This window comes from Colletotrichum siamense, assembly GCF_013390195.1.
Source record: "Colletotrichum siamense strain Cg363 chromosome Unknown KSG_Cg363_contig02, whole genome shotgun sequence".
NCBI classification, from domain to species: domain Eukaryota; kingdom Fungi; phylum Ascomycota; class Sordariomycetes; order Glomerellales; family Glomerellaceae; genus Colletotrichum; species Colletotrichum siamense.
The window spans coordinates 6280905-6298474 of NW_023501015.1; the positions used below are offsets into that span (position 1 = coordinate 6280905).

At 53.1% G+C, this 17570-nt stretch overlaps 4 protein-coding genes across 4 annotated transcripts; 2 read left to right on the forward strand and 2 right to left on the reverse strand.

Moving 5' to 3' along the window:
* Nucleotides 1-709: 709 nt before the first annotated feature.
* On the forward strand, nucleotides 710-1869 carry CGCS363_v003641 (uncharacterized protein; the record flags this gene model as incomplete). The annotated part of the gene is made up of 2 exons (XM_036635490.1): nucleotides 710-830; nucleotides 881-1869. 2 exons carry the CDS (start codon nucleotides 710-712, stop codon nucleotides 1867-1869), a joined length of 1110 nt encoding a protein of 369 aa, XP_036499971.1.
* A 3895-nt stretch (nucleotides 1870-5764) lies between these two features.
* On the reverse strand, nucleotides 5765-7588 carry CGCS363_v003642 (Heterokaryon incompatibility protein 6, OR allele; the record flags this gene model as incomplete). Its single annotated transcript, XM_036635491.1, has 1 exon — nucleotides 5765-7588. The coding sequence occupies one exon, from the start codon at nucleotides 7586-7588 to the stop codon at nucleotides 5765-5767; it is 1824 nt and encodes a 607-aa protein (XP_036499974.1).
* Nucleotides 7589-9149: 1561 nt separating this feature from the next.
* On the forward strand, nucleotides 9150-11395 carry LIPE (Hormone-sensitive lipase; the record flags this gene model as incomplete). The annotated part of the gene is made up of 2 exons (XM_036635492.1): nucleotides 9150-9241; nucleotides 9304-11395. 2 exons carry the CDS (start codon nucleotides 9150-9152, stop codon nucleotides 11393-11395), a joined length of 2184 nt encoding a protein of 727 aa, XP_036499973.1.
* A 4642-nt stretch (nucleotides 11396-16037) lies between these two features.
* Nucleotides 16038-17150, reverse strand: aah1-1 (Adenine deaminase; the record flags this gene model as incomplete). The annotated part of the gene is made up of 1 exon (XM_036635493.1): nucleotides 16038-17150. The coding sequence occupies one exon, from the start codon at nucleotides 17148-17150 to the stop codon at nucleotides 16038-16040; it is 1113 nt and encodes a 370-aa protein (XP_036499968.1).
* Nucleotides 17151-17570: the final 420 nt, after the last annotated feature.

The following is a 17570-nucleotide window of genomic DNA, read 5'->3' on the forward strand; positions in this document are numbered from 1 at the left end:
TAGCCCCATCCGACTGCCGACTCCTGCGGGTCTCATGACAGTATGAGTGTAGGTAGGTAAGAGAGAGGGAAGGAGCCACCTGCCTACAAACAACCCGTGCTAGACCAATGTCGAGAAGGAAGGAAGGAAGCCCCCTCCAACCTGCGATTGCCGCTTTCGAAGCAGGCAGACAGTTTAGCGAGACGCAGTCCTGCCCCACCCGCCTCCCCCGGGGACGCGAGTAGATATTTCTAGATCTCGTCCTGCCTGGCTTTTTTTTCCTCTCTTCTTCTCTTCGTGATCCCGCGACGGTACGTCCGAACCCCCACGATTTGGAGTGAATCTTGTTTTTCTTGTCTCTAAGCCGCAACTAACTGGTTCGAATATAGTAGCTTTTGTGTTCAAAAGCTTTCCGCCTGTCACCTGAGCTCTGCCCCGCTCGTCTCCGGAACTTTCATCGTCGCTGCCTTCGCCGTTGTTTTCTCGTTCTGTCGCTCTTCGTCGTCGTCTTTCGTCGTCGTCTTTCGTCGTCGTCTTCCGTCGTCGTCTTCCGTCGTCGTCTTTCGTCGTCGTCTTTCGTCGTCGGCCTTCTTCGTCGTCCTTTGTCGTCTTCGCTGTCGTTGTCGCCGTCGTCGTCATTTCTGCTGCTGCTTCTGCTGCTCCCCGTCGTCGTCGTCGTCGCCTTCGTCGTCTCTGGTCTGCCCTGTCGTCCGCCGCTGCTGTCGACAACATGGCGTTTTCCTGGCTTTTTCGCTGCGTTGCAGTGCCCTGGGTGTTCCTCTGCAAGTGGATACCAGTTCTTCTTGTGCTCGACTTAGTCGGCACGTCTGTAGCGGTCTACCGCTTTATTCGTAAGTTGTGGTCGTTTATTGACTATTGGGTTCGCACTAAACATTATTAGTGGTTGGCCTCATCCTGCCCTGGTACACCAGACAGGACCTTGTCACTCCTCCTTCGGTGTATCATCGCAACGCCGGTTTCGCTCTGCTGGTTGTGTTTTCCGCCTGTCTCTTCCTCCTCGCTGGAACGCTGGCTACGTTGTGGATACGTGCTGCGCAGATCTACAGAGGCCGCCGCCTGCCCAAGCTCGCGGACTTCGGTCCAAAAGCCTGTATGCAGGCATGGGACTCGGCTTTCATGTCGTTGCGCTACCTGAGAACTGGCAACCGCCCCAATCTCTGCGTCGCGTGCACAAAGGAACCCCGGCTTCTGGAGGAGGGACCTCGCATACTCGACCGCTGTTATCACTGCGTCACCACCAAGGGCAAGGTCATCGGCTGTCTGCCTGTTTATGACCACTATTGCTGGTGGTTGTGGACGGCGGTCTGCGCGTACACCATCAAGCCCTACCTATTGGTGATGATCTACGTCCCGCTTTTTCACACGGTCGCCCTCGCCATCCTTGGCTGGTCGCTGAGTCTGCCGTCCCAGTCCTCGCGTCAGACCTTCGTCGCTCTCGCTGTCGCCTTCCCGCTCATGATCAGTTGGGTGTATTTTGCACCGGCTGTGAAGCAATGGAAGCGGCTAGGGTGTCAAAACTCGCCTCACCGCGAGTTTGTCAAGTACGCTCGTGGACGCAGCCGGCCAGAGTGGCCGATGGTAATCCGTCTGCCCGATGGATCATTCAAGCACCATGTCACGCATCGCAGCCCATGGGATCTCGGAACCGACGGCAACCTCCGCGCCGCTCTTGGTGACCGTCTCTGGCTTTGGCCTTTGTTTTGGGTGGTCCCACGGTACGTCCAGGAATACGGCAAGAGCGAGGACTCGGACCTGCCCTTCTCCCGCGCCTTCCTTGAGGAGGCTGAGGCCATTCGTGCCTCATGTGTGGAAGTCGAGCTCCAGCCACTCCCTGCCCGCCGCCAGCACCCCTTCTCTTCGGATATTTGAGGTCGTCGTCGTCCGCCGCCGCCGCCGCCGCCGCCGTCGTCATCGTCGCTATTGTCCGCCGTCGTCCGCCTCCTGTTCCGTCCGCGGCCCCTTCTCTCGGTCTTCTCTTCTGGTCGCCTCTATCGCTAGGGCCTCTGGGCCAGTCAGTTCCTCGCCGCCCATGCCCATCGACACGAACACCGCAAGCCGCCCCGGTTAGGCTATTATTTTCTCTGCCCCGCCCCCCTTCCCCCATCCATCCACTTGCTGCCCTCCCAAGTGGTTACCGAGGAGTCAACCTCATTAAAAAATCAGCCTGACATGTCGCACCTTCACGTTGGTGTCAGGTGTCAGTACCCAGAATCGCGATTCGGGGGAATCGAAGATGGGGAAACTGACGCGACAACGGATCACAAAGAAAATCAATCATCACATCACAAATCGATCCGTACTTTGCGAGCTATTCCATCCAGGAGCATCTTCAACCTTACTCCACGCTCGCGTCCATGGCTAGTCAATGCATTCGGCCTCGGACCTTCTCAAACAAGCATCAAAGTCATCTTGGTAACACTACCTTGATGCTTCCGAGTCTCAACATCACTGGGGCACTTGAGACTCGACGACACACATCATATCCTTTGGTTCTCCTTGGGGCGGAGATATCCTTTTGGAACATTCATGACTTCACTTCAACCCAGTACTTGCAACATCCTTTTCGGGTCCTGGGAGGTCGTCATCACACCCATGATCAAACATGCACATCACGGATTGTCTCTGGGGAAAGACAATCGATCCATCATCACCTTTCTTTCAACCTTGAGAAACATCTTCACAAAATCAAACCACTTCCCTTGAAACCACACTCCGACATCCGACATCAAATTTGGCTGGCAAATCTCGAACGCTAGTCACTTTTACACGGTACGGCGATGCCATCTCTTCGTTGGGTACGAACAAGCTTCTTCGATCGGCTACCCAATACGCATCTTGGAACAGGGTTGGCGACCCTTCCACAAGTCAGATCATCGGGCCAAAACTTCTCACAAAACCTCCGCTTGGCATGCTTGGAAAAGTACAGGCACCCTACGTTCATGAGCAGAGAAACTCTGGCAGACAGATCTCTGGGGCAGCAGAGATTTGTTCTTCAACACTTCAATCCTTCACTCTTCTTCTTCTCTCTCTAGGACGGCAGAGATTTGTTCTTCAACACTTCAATCCTTCACACTCCTTCTTGTCTCTCTAGGGCGGCAGAGATTGATTCTTCAACACTTCAATCCTTCACACTTATCCTTCTCTCTGGGGCAGCAGAGACTACCAAATTTCACACAATCAGACTTTGATCTCTAGGGCAGCAGAGACATGTCGTTTCCACAAGATCACACTTCTCTTCACACGACCCTTCATGATCTGGGCAACTTCAAAGCTTCGACTCTATTTCATCATCCAGAACAATCCTTTCGAGGCTTTCTGTGTAGTATCTGGGGCAGCAGAGACACACATTGCCATCCAACATTACTTCTCAACCATCCATCACGTCGTCCCTAGGGCGCAGCAACTTGACCTCTCTCATATCGGTCCGACAACTCATCCTTGAGGCAGCAAGGATCATTCAGTGTCATACCAAATTTGGACAGACTTTCTTTGGCGGCAAAGACCCGAATTCGTTCGGTACAACAAATTCTCAATTTCCCATCCTCGCGCTAGTACGGGCGTGAATATGGAACTTCTCAGGCCTTCATTACACTAAAAACTTCTTCATTCTACGTCTCTGGGGCAGCAGAGACCTTCTCTTCTCAACCTAGTTGAAGGCCTTCCTCACCAATCTTCACACTCAACTCCTCTTGGCGGCAGGAGGCCCAAGATACTACGATTCCATCGCTGTGTTTAAATAGCACAAAAGCATCATCGTTCAACCGAAAAACACCATATGAATTTCTCTGGGGCAGCAGAGAATTCTTCAAACCCGTGGCAGTGTTTTCAATGTCTTCTATGTTGGAAAGCCAAACAAACCAACCACATCAATCACATTGCAAGTCTCTGGGGCAGAAGAGATTCGCAACCCATCAAACCCTACTTTCCCATCGTCTGTCTATGACGGCGAAAAATGACTTAGCTAATTTTGAATAACCCAAGTCATCATTGGCATCATCTCCTGGGCGGCGGAGATGTCACCCTACCTCACTCACACGTCTGGACCTTCAACGCGATAACAGAGCAGTCCGATTCATCAACATGCAACGATCGGCATCTTATCTGTGGCGGCAGATCAATCCTCATCCTATGCACTCTTCTGCGGCTCGTCTCTGAGGCGGCAGAGACTTGGCCACTTGGACCCAATCACTCCCACTCTCCTTGACTTGGCACTTTCGTGCCAAAGATTAGAACATGCATTCGTTTCCTTGTCTATGACATTATATCTCTGAGGCGGCAGAGATTCCGAGTTTCTCCATCTTTGGAAACCCACCCACACGCACATATACACCTAACGCCGACAAGGCGAGGCTTACTACTTCACCTCAACGAAACAAAGCGATCGCAACATTTCTGGGGCAGCAGAGATTTGCGATTTACTGTATCAATCAATGACTTCCTCTCAATTTCCTGGGCGGAAGGCATTGGCTATTCTCAACACCACTCCTTCGTCGCCTACACGACTGACGGTTTTCATATTCATCCTTACCCACACTTTTCATGACTCTGAGGCGGCATAGTCATTCTATCTTCTACGAGCTTACTTGCATCAGGGCAGCCAGTTCGAAAACCAGATTCCAAGATGTGCAAGGTTCGACACCATCACAGACTCGGCACCTTTGAGGAAGAGCAGCAAACCATGTTGCGGAACCGAGCTTCACTCAACCAATAGCATCCATTTTCAGCGTCTATCCCAAAGCAGACGCACCCAGTACGGTTGCACGATCCCCATGTCGCCATCTGCAAGACCACGGCGAGACTAGGCGGCTCCCGGTACCTTGCGCGAGTACAGGCGGCAAGGCCCAATAGGTGCTGCAGCCTGCGAGGAATCTGAAGCAGCTATCATTAGGGAAAGCACAGCACCAGAGCGTTGCAGCCGAATCCGGCTGACCCTAGCAAGTAACTGGCAGCACTTTCGCACATTCTGGGCAATGTCAACACCACCCACAGCCTCTTCTCTGGAAGAACCGGATTGGCACAGAGAAGCGGTTTTGACAAAAAGTCAAATCGTCACCAACAGATGCCCTGTTCTTTCAAGATGGCATATCAAAAGTCCACAGATGGGACGCCCCACGGTAAACATCGGCTTGTCTGTCTATCGTGCCGTTTGCACTACACTTCCAGAGGCTGACATTTCTCCAGACACATTTGGAGGACGACCGTAGCCCTCAAACCCAATTTCGTTGAGGTACGTTTTCCAAGATGGCATTCTGAACGCCTCTCATGCTTCCAGGGCTTGCTGCTAATATTTGAGAGATCATGACAGGTAAACTTGGAATATTCACCTACCGAAGCCATCATCTCCGGAAGGCCGATTCCAAATCGACAGCCTGGTAGTAGTAGATGATTGAAACGGCGCATGTACCGAAGGCCAGTATTAGCGCAATATCCCTAGGCATCGCTGCAAATCTAACAAGCTCTCCAACAGACACATGCGATATATCATATGTCATGGACCGCTACCGACAAGCCCGAGTACGCTGCTTCAAGACCACAAGGCCCGCTACCTTCACACCATGCCGAACCCCGAAAACAAGAATGTGCAGACCGCCGAGGGTGCATGACGGACTTTGGATGGATGGAGGGCGAAAGTAGACAGAGGGCTCTACACAAGAGGAGGTCAAAGGAGCGCATTGGATCAGGTGATGCGAGGGGCACGCAACACACGTGTAAAGCTACGAAAATGGGCAAATTTTAGACTTGGGCTGTTCTAATTGGGTTCTTGTTACGGCGGTGTGAACTTCAATACACCTCTCTGATCCCAATCAAGGACGGTTTTGGTGATTTTCTCGGCCATTTCTTGGCCAGTAGTGTGCTCCCACTCGTCGTTCAACACCATTTGAAATGAAACATCGTCTACCAAATCTGCGGTGATTTGAGGGGTACTTTGCGACGGAATGTGCTGGAGTAGAAACCCGGCAATCTTCTCATCTTCTATTCCAATAATCCAAACAACCGCATCGTCATCAACTGTAATGATACCATCATTCTGTGTCAGCAAGCACTCCAATATCTCGCGCCTTTTCACCGCGTTCGAGGCCTGTCTCTGCATTATGACCAGCATATCGACCGTGACGCGGTAGCTCTTATCCCCAGATTCCAATATCCTCCGAACTGCCGGCATATTACCCATCCCAGCAAAGGTCTCAAATCCTTTCTGGGTGACTAAAATGGTGCGTGTGCTCGCCCAGGTCGTCATCAAGGCCGAAATACCTCCTCTTTCCTCAGTCTCTTCGGCTCCACCACTCATCGCAAAGGCCATACCTGACGTGATAAATCTCAATTCTTCACCCGCGCGATTGAGGATCAGAGACGCAGTCTCAGTACTACACCAATTGAACATGTAGTCGAAGCAATCCAGGCTGAACGTCAAATTTGGATGGTTCAACTCCAGAAGCTTTCGCATCATGCCCCCCGCTTCCACTATTGCTAGAGAGGCAGTCATTTCCGTGATGCAGAAAGTGTCTCCTCGCCTCAGTAGCTCCTCCACCTCGTCTAATCTGCCGCGGACGATGAGGGTCTTGAAGGCGTTGTCGGTCAGGGCCGGGAGTTCGAGGAGGAAGTGCCGCATGGCCGCGAACTGGCCTAGGTTTCGAGCAAATTCTGCTCCGAAGAACAGAAGCGATTGAAGTTCGTGGACGACTTGTACTTCGGGCTTGTTGTAGTCTGGGATGATGTCGCTGTCAAGATCTGAGATGCCGAGTAAGGCATACACCATATCTCGGGGGTCTGTGGCTTGACTCTGGCGGAAGCTTCGTAAGAGGGTGTGAAGGTGCTTCTTTTGAGTGTAGGCCTTCCGAGACGGACTCGGCATAAGGTCCAGGACTGCCTGGCGGTGGGGTTCAGGGTCGAGGCCGAGAAGCCCTGGGGCGGCGGCGAAGACGTGCGAGCGGATTGAGTGTTGTCCACAGCATATGGTAGCAGCTCTTGCGTTGGCTACTTCTTGAATGATCCAGATTCTATTGAACCATGGCTGGTGAAGTAGGGACATAAGCCCGCAACGTTGAATGTCGGCCAGAGCGGCGTAGTCGAGATAATTCTTCTGCTCCACCTCAAGCCACTGTCGACCCAAGAGGTCAGTGTTGGTCCAGTCTGCCGGCTTGGAGACACTCCGTTGCAACTTCCCAAGGCTTTCCATGAGGACCTTCGTCTCGTACGTTGAGGGTCCTAGCCACACGAGAACCTGGTCAGCCTGTCTGTAGATGTCGCTCATTTGCCCAACTTGGTGCCCTCGCTCCTGGAGATTGGTCTGGTCGATACAGATGGCGTCGATCCATAGAATCCTGTTCTCCTTGTGGCGGAGGTGCTCGAGAGCCGAGTAGAGATTCTTGGTGACATGCAGAATTTTGCCATTCGCGGTAATGGCTTCGGACTGGTCGGTACTCCCCCAAGCGTATGACAGGGCCTCGTATGGCATGGCGCTGTCTGGCTCAAGGCTTGCTTCGAAGATATCGCATGAAATCTCGCCTGCAGTTCCTTGGTGGAGCATCAGTAGCCGGAAGGATCGCCCTGCAAGATCCAGCGGGCTGTACTTGAAGAGCTCCGTCATCTTGAGTGCGGGGTCGACTGAGTACGTCGACTACTGAGAACACGAGTTTAGACTTCTCAGTGCTTCTCCCCCGCAGAATCGAAGACAATGACCATCGCGGCTGGCATGCCAGGAGACGGCGAATGGACGTCTGGTCGGTTTGTACGATGTTGACGGGGACAATGACGATGGAGCAGATCAGTTCGCTCCATGTTGTGCTGCCTGCAGTGGTCATGCAGGTCAGACTGGCTGGCCAATGGGAGCCCTAATGTTGTGATCCAACTGCCAGAGGCAGTCAGCATGCGTCCAGTGCTCCTAGCATTGGATGAATCTCACCTCGAAGTTGGCATTGGGTCTCGTAGCAGCCATCAAGGCGGACCGCAAGCTTCAAAAAGGACTGGAGCTATCGCGTTTGGTATTCGGGGTGGCTTCTGCAACATCATGGTTCGGAACGCCCAGACAGGCAGCAGGATATCAACAGTCGTCACGGATGGCCATCCACATGTGGTATTGGTTCATCGGAACCACGAGGTTGTGAGAATTGGCGAATGTCTTCGTCGGGGTCCGGCATCGTCAAAGGGTCCGGATGGCATCGGCCTTTCATATGCTCGTGACTCGATTGGAGATGTTCCTGGAGAAACACAGCCAACAGCAAGCCAGGAGGCCCTGCATCTGCGGTCTTCAGTGGAGTTCTCCAGCGGGGGAGGGGAACTCAGCAGCGGTGTGGCCGGCGAGCGAAGAGCGCTAGAAGTGACAACCGGCAGGCACTGATTGGCGGACCTGCTGGTCGGATCCGGGGGATCGCCCAAAGGGGAATAGCGCTGCGTCAAACAGTGGCCGCGTGCCCCTCCACTGCCTCTAGCCAGGTGCCTTGCCCCGTGATTTCCAGGTTTAGCAGCAGCATCAAGGTGCAGTGCAAGTGCAGTCTAAACTTGGGCCCTTTCACATGTCAGCTGCCCAACCCCAAACGGACGTCACCATCTCACCTCTGTCCAGCAATTGAACCGAGCCACCGCAGTCGACACGGGACGCTTTTCGCATTGAAACATGTGCCGCCAGCACCCTGGCCCAAGACCCTCTGTCATGAGGCTCTTTGATTGCTGCTCTCCCTCCCACAGCAACCCTCTCTGACCACGAGAGCTCTCATCCCCGCGAGATCCGATCCGACACCATCGTCGTCCGTTGCAGCTCTCCGTCATCGTCTTGTCATCCACCGAAAGCTTCCAAACAAACTCCAAATCCCCCGTAGAAGCAGTCGATCCTTCGGGTGGCGGTCCGTGGTTCCAAGCCGTCCGTCGCTGCACTCGTCGCCAAGCGCTTTCCCGAGCCCGGCCACCTTGCCATGGCCTTTTAGTCTAAGGCTATCGCATTACTCGCGCTGCGCCGTCCCGTCGACTCGTTCGCCGCCAGCTCTTCTACCAGCCACGACCTCGTGGTCTGCCGTGTGCCTGTTGCTTGGTCAGCTCTCGGCTGCCCTCGGTGTTCCAGGCCCATGAGCTTGCAACGAAAACCTACAAACATTCGACGACCTCCCTTTCCTTGATTGGCACTGCTGCCCTCGACACAGCATCTTTTAGTCGCCATGATTGACCACGTCCTCGGACGGCCTTCGGTCAAGTCGCGCCGACTCCAGGTGCTGGCCGTCCTGGCCTTCTGGTCGGCCTACATTTTCAGGTACGAGACACAAGTCCTTGGAGACCCAATGATGAGAATACGGCTGACAGTCATCTTTGCAGAGGTCATCCCCATGGCCCTCCCTTCATGCGCTTCCTCTCCAAGCTCACGACAAAACGACTTACAACATGGCAGACAGTCGTTGCCACCATGCTCTACCTCTACGCTGCACGTAACTTCAGCACCCTGCTCGGTCTCGCGAGCCCCGAGCCCATGTCGAACATGTACGATGCCACCTACTTTCGTGCGACGTGGGTCCTGACTGCCCTTGACGCTGGTTTCTGGACGGCCATGAAGATCCGAGCCAAATGGTTGCGCGACCTTGCCAGCATTGTCTTCTCCGTGTTCTACATGTTTGCCGCCGAGAAGGCCGACGAGAAGGTCCGGAAGGTCCGAGGTATGCTTACTGTAGAGCACTTGCGGGTCTCCTGGAACAAAGGGACCACGCCGTACTTGCGCTTCTTCCAAGGTCTGATGCGACCTCGCTTTTCCCGCTGGCCGCCTCGCGCCATCCGCATCCCGCGCCCCAATGGCAGTGATTACAAGGAGCCAGTATCTGCATGGCTCTACTTTGACGGCCCGCTGACGGACCTCGCGAGGCACAACCGAATCATCCTCGACATTCCAGGTGGAGGATTTGTCGCTATGGATCCTCGATGCAACGACGACAAGCTGTTTGCCTGGGCTGCGAAGACTGGACTTCCAGTGTTGAGTTTGGACTACAAGAAAGCTCCAGAGTTCCCGTACCCGTATGCGCTCAACGAATGCTTCGACGTCTACACCACCATTATCCGGAGCAAGGGAAGATGCATTGGCATGTCCGGAAAAGAAACGCCTCGCGTCGTGCTCACAGGCGACAGCGCTGGAGGAAACTTGGCTACATCTACGACGCTGATGATCATTGAGCGAACGTCGGCACCGATGCGCCGTTACGTGAGCACTGGGGATTTGCCCCTGCCTGATGGATTGGTGCTGTTCTACCCCGGTCTCGACATGAACATCGGCAACTGGATGTCGGATGAGCAAATGTCACTGATGAAGGACAGGAAGATGAGGGCTACGAACAAGTCTATTATAAGACGAAAGAGCATGCAGTACAATGACCTGGTTGGCACTCCGCACCAGACCGACGACGAAGAGGAGAGTGCCTCCAAGCAAACGACGGAGCTGACGGCGAAGGAAGTTGAGATCGCGTCTTCGCAGGCCCTTGCAAGTCCGCACCCGGAGTACTCGCACAGTGGCCCTCAGGCCTTGTCCAACACGCAATTATCGTCGCAGGATGCCAAGCGCAAGCAGAGCACCTCGCATCATTCAGAGCCTCTACGAACACGTCTTGCCATGTCCTCCATGATTTCCTACTTCAACGACCGCGTCCTCACTCCTGAGATGATGCGTGCCATGATCATCTTGTACATCGGCCCACACAACCGCCCCGACTTCAGTCAGGATTATCTTCTCTCGCCTGTTGTGGCTCCGGATTCTCTCCTGGCCCGTTTCCCCAAGGTCTACTTCCTAACCGGCGAGCGAGATCCCCTGGTCGACGACACGGTCATTTTCTCTGCCCGCATACGCAAGGTTAAGGAGGCCATGTTCGACCAGGCTCAAGCCGAGAGATCCGATTTTGGCGACGGCTACGAGCCTGTTTTTAACGCGAAGGATGTTGCTGTGGTGACGCTGATACCAGGCATCTCTCACGGTTTCCTCCAGTTCCCAACGGTGTACCCGCCAGCTTGGAAGCTCATCGACAGATCAGCCGAATGGATTCAGGATAGTTTTGCTCACGCCGACGCCGTTCGAGAGCGTGAAAGTCGCGGTCGTCGCCGCGTGGGAGGACAGGCGACGAACGGCAACTCACAAGGAAGACATCACACCCGCACCGAGTCGAGCGGCGATGAGGACCGGCCTCTTGAGATCAGCATGACTAGAGCGAACCGAAGCAAGACATTAACAAAAGAACCTCAGCCAATGCAGGAAGGCGAGTCACTTGTCGAGAAGGTTGAGGCTAGCAATGGGAAGAAGAACGGCAGGGCCAGGGGCGCAAGTAAGAGCACAGGCGCGAGCTTGGTCAAGCTCAAGAGTACAGATGATCTACTTGGAAGGCGCATGCAGGGCCTGGCCGGTGGATTGACTGGCGTTGGTGGTGAGCATGATTGATGACTACCGGTGTTCGAAACAGGCGCGTGGTTACGAGGTGTTCTGGTACATGATTCCTTTGTATGGAGAAATATTGGGAGGTTTAGAATGTCTGTAGATTGGATTCGCCAACGAAACTGTACACACATCAGAGTAGGATCAAGCCTTATAGACATGACAAAACCCAACGCATTCCATTCATTGTCCTTAATTAAGACCGGCACTGACCTGGGAGCGTCCAATATTGCGAGGGGGTGTGAATCATCATGCTCGCTTTCGTAGGCTGGGTAGTAATTGCAAACATGTGCGAGAGGCTTTACGCTATACTGACGGAAGCTTCGCTACATGTTGAAGATATAAATACACCTCATCTCCAGCGCCAGAGGATGAGAGGGTCAAGGAAATGGAAGACCGGGACGTAAATCATTCGAACAAGTCTGAGGCCAGCCAGGTCCATCCAGCCTTGAAGTCGAAGGTGACGTGCCCTGATCCAAGCGCAACAAGACGTTTGTTGAATGAGCCTTAGAGGTTCAGGGTCGATTGCGTATTACATGGAATACGTCACAGGAGACGCAGGAGAACGACACTCCCAGTCAAATGGTTGGTTTGGTTGGCCGAAACTGACCGCAGCATGCGGCAAAATGAGCACCAGCATATATGAAAGCTAGGTGTTTCCATTGCTGAAGTTCCAAGTTTGCCGGGTTATGGTCACTCAAAGAGGCAATGGGCCGTCCCACGTTCAGAGCAAGTTCGACCTGTACCAGTCTTCACCCTCTATCCATGGTTTCTATCGTCGGTTTATCCATACGGTAATACAATATAAAAGACTCAGCTTCCAAACACGATGGTGCAAGTGCTGGTCTTCGTCAACATGTCCCAAGACCACCCATCATATGCCTCAGGCCATAGCCAGCGTGAACAGATTCCATCTCGGTGGTTTTGCGCCTTTAGTTCCGGCTTTTCGTTGTCGACGGGTACCGAAACCTGCCTCATGCTGTACATCTTTCAAGGCGTCAACATATACCATGGTTATCCCATCTTTCCAGAGTGGCGCCCGACGGTCTTTCCCCGTTCAAGAAAGCCCTAGCAGTCGGACTTCAAGACAAGAGTGACGAGCCGGCATAAGTGCCTTTTGACGATGATGTTGCGTAATACCAGACAGGGCTTGAGGGATGCCTGTGACGAGGAAGAGGCACGCCAGGAAATGCGGCGCATCCCAAATTCTGGTCAGCCTGTAAACCGTAGAGTTATAGTATAGCGTGCTACTATTGACCAGTGATTGACAGGATATGCCAAGAGATTTGGCGGGACAGACCTGGAATTTTCGAGCAGAAGCCTGTCTTTCGGCAATGAAAACGGAGATGAGGCTCCATTGACCCGTCGTTCCCAAGTTGTCCTTCTCCATGTTGCCAATCAAAGGTATTCTCGGGTCAAGATGTCTTCAGATCACGCTCGCTCTGCGTCCTCTGCCGACTTTCATCGCCCACTGCCACGAGGGTTGCGGTCGTAACCCACCGTCCACACTTGTCATCGCAGGGTACAGTTCAATAAGCTAGGCTATATAAGTTACGTGTAATCATCGATTGCTTCGGCCATCAGAATAATACGGGATGATGACCTCCATCCATCAAACCAGTCAATGTCTGAATCAAGGGACCCTTCCGAAGTCCGCAGTCTCGCAAGCAGCACGTCTTATGAAGGCTTTCATATATACGTATCACGTCCAATTGTCTGTTGAAACTAGTTGGCATCGTCGCCTTCGGAGTATTCTCCCCGTTTATTGAACTCGACGCGCTTACAGTGATGCCAGATCTGCAGTGACACTTTACCAGCCCTCATAAAAGTGGGTGTGTATCTTTATCATGCAGCATGGGATACTACGATGAGCAGTATTTCTCGCTCGTTGTCATTCGTGATTCAAGGCAGCTGTGCCTGCTTTGAGTGAGACATCTCGTATAAGTAGCTCTGGCGTCGTCATCCCAGATCGTCACAGATATTAAAGTAGCTCGGACTATGAACGTCACGTGTCTCATTTACGGTTTGCTGCGACCATACGATTACAAAAGTCTATGATATCGAGGGCGGAAAGGTCCTCTTCCTCACTTGTGGTATTTCATTGTCCTCATTACGACGTGTCTGTGGCTGCATCGAGGTCTATGATTTAGCCTCGCTTCATGTCCCACAACATACTGTTGTGTTGCTCGTGGCTCACTGTGGACACATACAGTCAGAACCTTCCGAGTGTTAAGATAAATCCGACATGAGCGCCTACTTAAGGGAACAAAGTAAACTTACAGCCTGGACAAGAACAAGAACCGAAAATGAAAGTGGTAAACCACGAATGTGTTCGAGGAACTCATGAACACTTTGTTCCAGCAAGTCATTCCAATGCGGTTTCCCCTTTGTTGGCAATTACACGGATCCTCTCGCGCCCTGTCATATGAAGAATACCGGTTAAATACCCTAGAACTAGGCGTCTAGGAAGACAATACCGTGTTGAAAGCCGAGCTCATAGTCCCCCGACATTGACACTTTACTGCGGCAAATTTGCATTCACATTCCTTCGGGATCTTCGTTGTACACATATATATGCAATGCAATGGAACACGAGCGTGAATGGATGGCCGCGTCTGATCTGAATAGCAGAGCTTATGCCTGAGTTCAGACGTTGGACCTCATCATGGGGCTTGCTCAGTCAAATGGTGTGTATATAAGAAGTTCCATCAGTCCATCAGCACAGTCACAAGAAAGAAAGACACAACAAATGCAAGACCGGCACCCATCTGCAAACGATTCTGATAAAAGATTTGGAATTGAACATCAGATTGACCTTGGGCTAAGGGAAGGAAGTGCTCTTTCAGAGCTTGTAGTCAGTCGATGCACTGCATTATGCATATTGCACGGAATATATTAAAACGGACGATACCAGACAAGAAGAGGTAAATGGAGCCCACCACCAGCGGGTGCGGCCTGCTGATATAAACCGCAGCTTGGGCTACATGCAGCAGATGTGACACAAGAACAGAGATACACAAGAGATAACAGAGGAGGAAGCCAATGGCACTGCTCTGACCAGTGTGAGCTTTCCTTAACGGAGGTATGGCTTGGCGTGGTGAGAGACATCTGCAGCATTGTGTCGCTTCACGCTATGATATGGGGCCTTGAGAGGTGCTCCCAAGACCGAGAGTTAAGAAACATTCCATAATAACGTGTTGGCTCCGGGAACACAGGAGACTCCATGCGTTGAAGAGATGACCACAGTTGAAGGCACCCAATTGCTCCTGTTAGATGGAGTCATTCGAGTACGTCATCAGTATTATGGACAGAACTCCTCCAGACAACACTGGACAAGGGCAATGAAAAGGAAATAAATACGGTGCTTCTCGGGGTGTCAGTACAGTACAAAAGAGAACAAACACCCTACAAAAGAGCCGCAAGCTGGGGAGAATAACTAAGTATCCTTCCGGAAACCCTTCTGGTTACGCCGAGTTGCCCTGGCATGCATCGTCATGAGAGATATGTACAGCATTGCATGTCATGATATCCCGTCAAAGTATAAAAGAGAGCCTTGAGATACTTTTACAAGGTCTGGAAGCAAGCCCAAATCGAAGGACTGAGAAGGACTTAGAATTGGAACCCAAGGCCTCCAATGGGTTCATGAGCGATGCCCGCAAATGAAGGCCGCGGAGCAAGAACGTAACGGACGCTCAGTGGCATCGATACAATACGGAGCAGAATAAGCAACATACAACATAAACGCAAACCGGGCGAGGTTTGTAGGCGTTTCCGGGTCATGGAGGTCAGTTCCTGGCGGCTTCGTTGGCAACTTCCTGGTATCCCTTGCTCCTGTGTTTCGTTGCCAACGATCAAGTCCTATTTTGCTTGTTTGGCCGTTGAGACCTGTATCGCCAGTGCAATCACTTTTATACCCGCAAGAAAGCTCTCGCGCGGGGTTGATTGAGCACGTTGCTAGCCCATTCTCACGAACTCCCAAGTGCCGCATCTGCAGGGTATGAAAGGGCTCCCGGAAAGCCATCATCGCAGCTGGCAGACTAAAATGACAATGGCGGGCTGGCAAGCTTGTTTCTTAGAAGTACGCAGTTAATACAGCCTGCGTCCGCGGCCGCTGCGAAGCTCGAAATGAATGGGCGTGTTCAGACTCTGCTGGCGGGAAGGCTATCATCCCTCATCGCCGTGTACATGGAGGTATTCGTCTCCAAATACGCGACCGTCTGTATGCGAGCGGACTAGATACTCGACGAGATGAATAAGTAGAGGGTGAAGGAAATTGAGAGACGATGCCCGTCTTACAATTCTAGAATCGGAAGATTTGAGCTGGTAGGAGCTGCCAACATGTCGATATTGACGAAGCAACGACAACAGCCTCATGGACGGCAATGACGACAGTGTCGAGAAGGCACACGGTAGAAGAGCCACGAAGGACACCGACAATCATAGCAGGAACGACGACGACGACAGCAGTACCAAGGACGGCAGCGATGATAAAGAGCATTCAAAAGCTTTGAGGACTAAACACGAAGCTGTCCTTGGATGTGTTCTATTGCAGGCCGGCCGTCCTCTTTCCAGTCAAGCCTCAGGTCATATGCACATTATCCCATCAAGACTTAAAAACGCCAAAATCCATTCCCCAAAGAGATTTAAATTACAAACTTCTCTTTTGCGCCGCGAGGCTTTCCATTCTTTCCTCCAAGGCCAGCACGGCCTTATGCCTGGAAACAACCGCCTCAATCTCCTTCTTCAGCTGCGTCTTCCTGTCCTCAGAGCACCAGCTGCCCTCCACCGACCCAACCGCAATGCCCTCCCACTCCTCCATGGTCAGCTTAAACGCCTCCTGCACCGCAAAGTAGTTCTCCAGAATGTACCCGCCAAAGTACGCCGGGTCGTCGCTGTTGATGCTGAACCGCACCCCCTTATCCAGGAACTCCCGGATGGGCAGCTCCTTGATCTCCGTCACGCCGCGCAGCACGACGTTCGAGATGGGACATAGGCTGAGCAGCGTCTTGGTCTGCGCCAGTCGCGCCATGAGGGCCTCGTCCTCGTTCGACCGGCGTCCGTGGTCGACGCGCTGCACGTCCAGGTCGTCGAGCGCCGAGACCACAAACGCCGCAGGGCCCTCCTCCCCCGCGTGCGCCGTGCGCCGGACCCCCGCCTCCCGGGCGGCGTCGTAGATCGGCTTAAACATCTTGGGTGGGTACGGCGCCTCGCTGCTCGACGCGCCCACGCCGGCGATGGTCCCGTCCGCGAAGTGGCCCGCATCCTTGGCCTCGAGGAACATGCGCAGGCCGTCCTCGACGGGGCAGTGCTTGAGGAAGCAAACGATGTATTCGATCGTCATGCCAAAGTCGGCCTCAGCGCGGCGGCGCGCGCGAACGAGGCCCTCGACGACAGTCTCGTACGAGACGCCACGGCTGGTGTGCGCCTGGGGGTCGAAGAAGACCTCCGCATGGCGGACGCCCTGCAAGTTTGCCTTTTCAAAGTAGGCGTACCCCAGCTTCTCGAAGTCTGTGACGGTGAGAAGCACGGAGAACCCGATAAAGTAGTAGTGTAAGAAGTCGTCAAGGGACGTGAAGTTGCGGTACCGCTCGTACAGGGCCTCGACACTCGCAAAGGCCGGATCCTTGTCAGAGGGCAGGGAGATGTTGTTTTGTTCGGCGAGGCGGAACAACAGCTCGGGCCCCAGCGAGCCCTCGATATGTATGTGGTGCTCGCATTTGGGTAGATCGACAAGGAAATCGTGGAGCTTGTCGTTGCACATTCTGCGTAGACTCGCCTTTTCCCCTCGGCTGAAAGGTGATGGATGGGTAAGTCGGCTGGAGAGGCTTGCAAGCTGTTGCTGTTGCTGTTGCTGCTGCTGTGAAGTCGGCGCCCAAAAAGGTTGATGCGGTGGTGTGTGGTGTATAATGGGATGTTTCACCTCGAAAAGTTTGCCCAAGTGTCGACGTTTCTGCCTTTGTCGTTCACGACCAAAATAGATCCTGTCGAAATTCTAGAAGTATTGAAGACGAACGCACGGCTTGGTGCCTCTTTTGGTCTTTTTGGCCCTTTGAAAGTTTCTCAAAACCTTGCATCATGATTTGGTGAAGCGTTTTCATCGTCTCCATCGAGCTATCGTTACGTTATCAATCGGTCGCCCCCTCGATGAGTCAACGGTCGGCGACCGCCGCGTCTCTTTGAC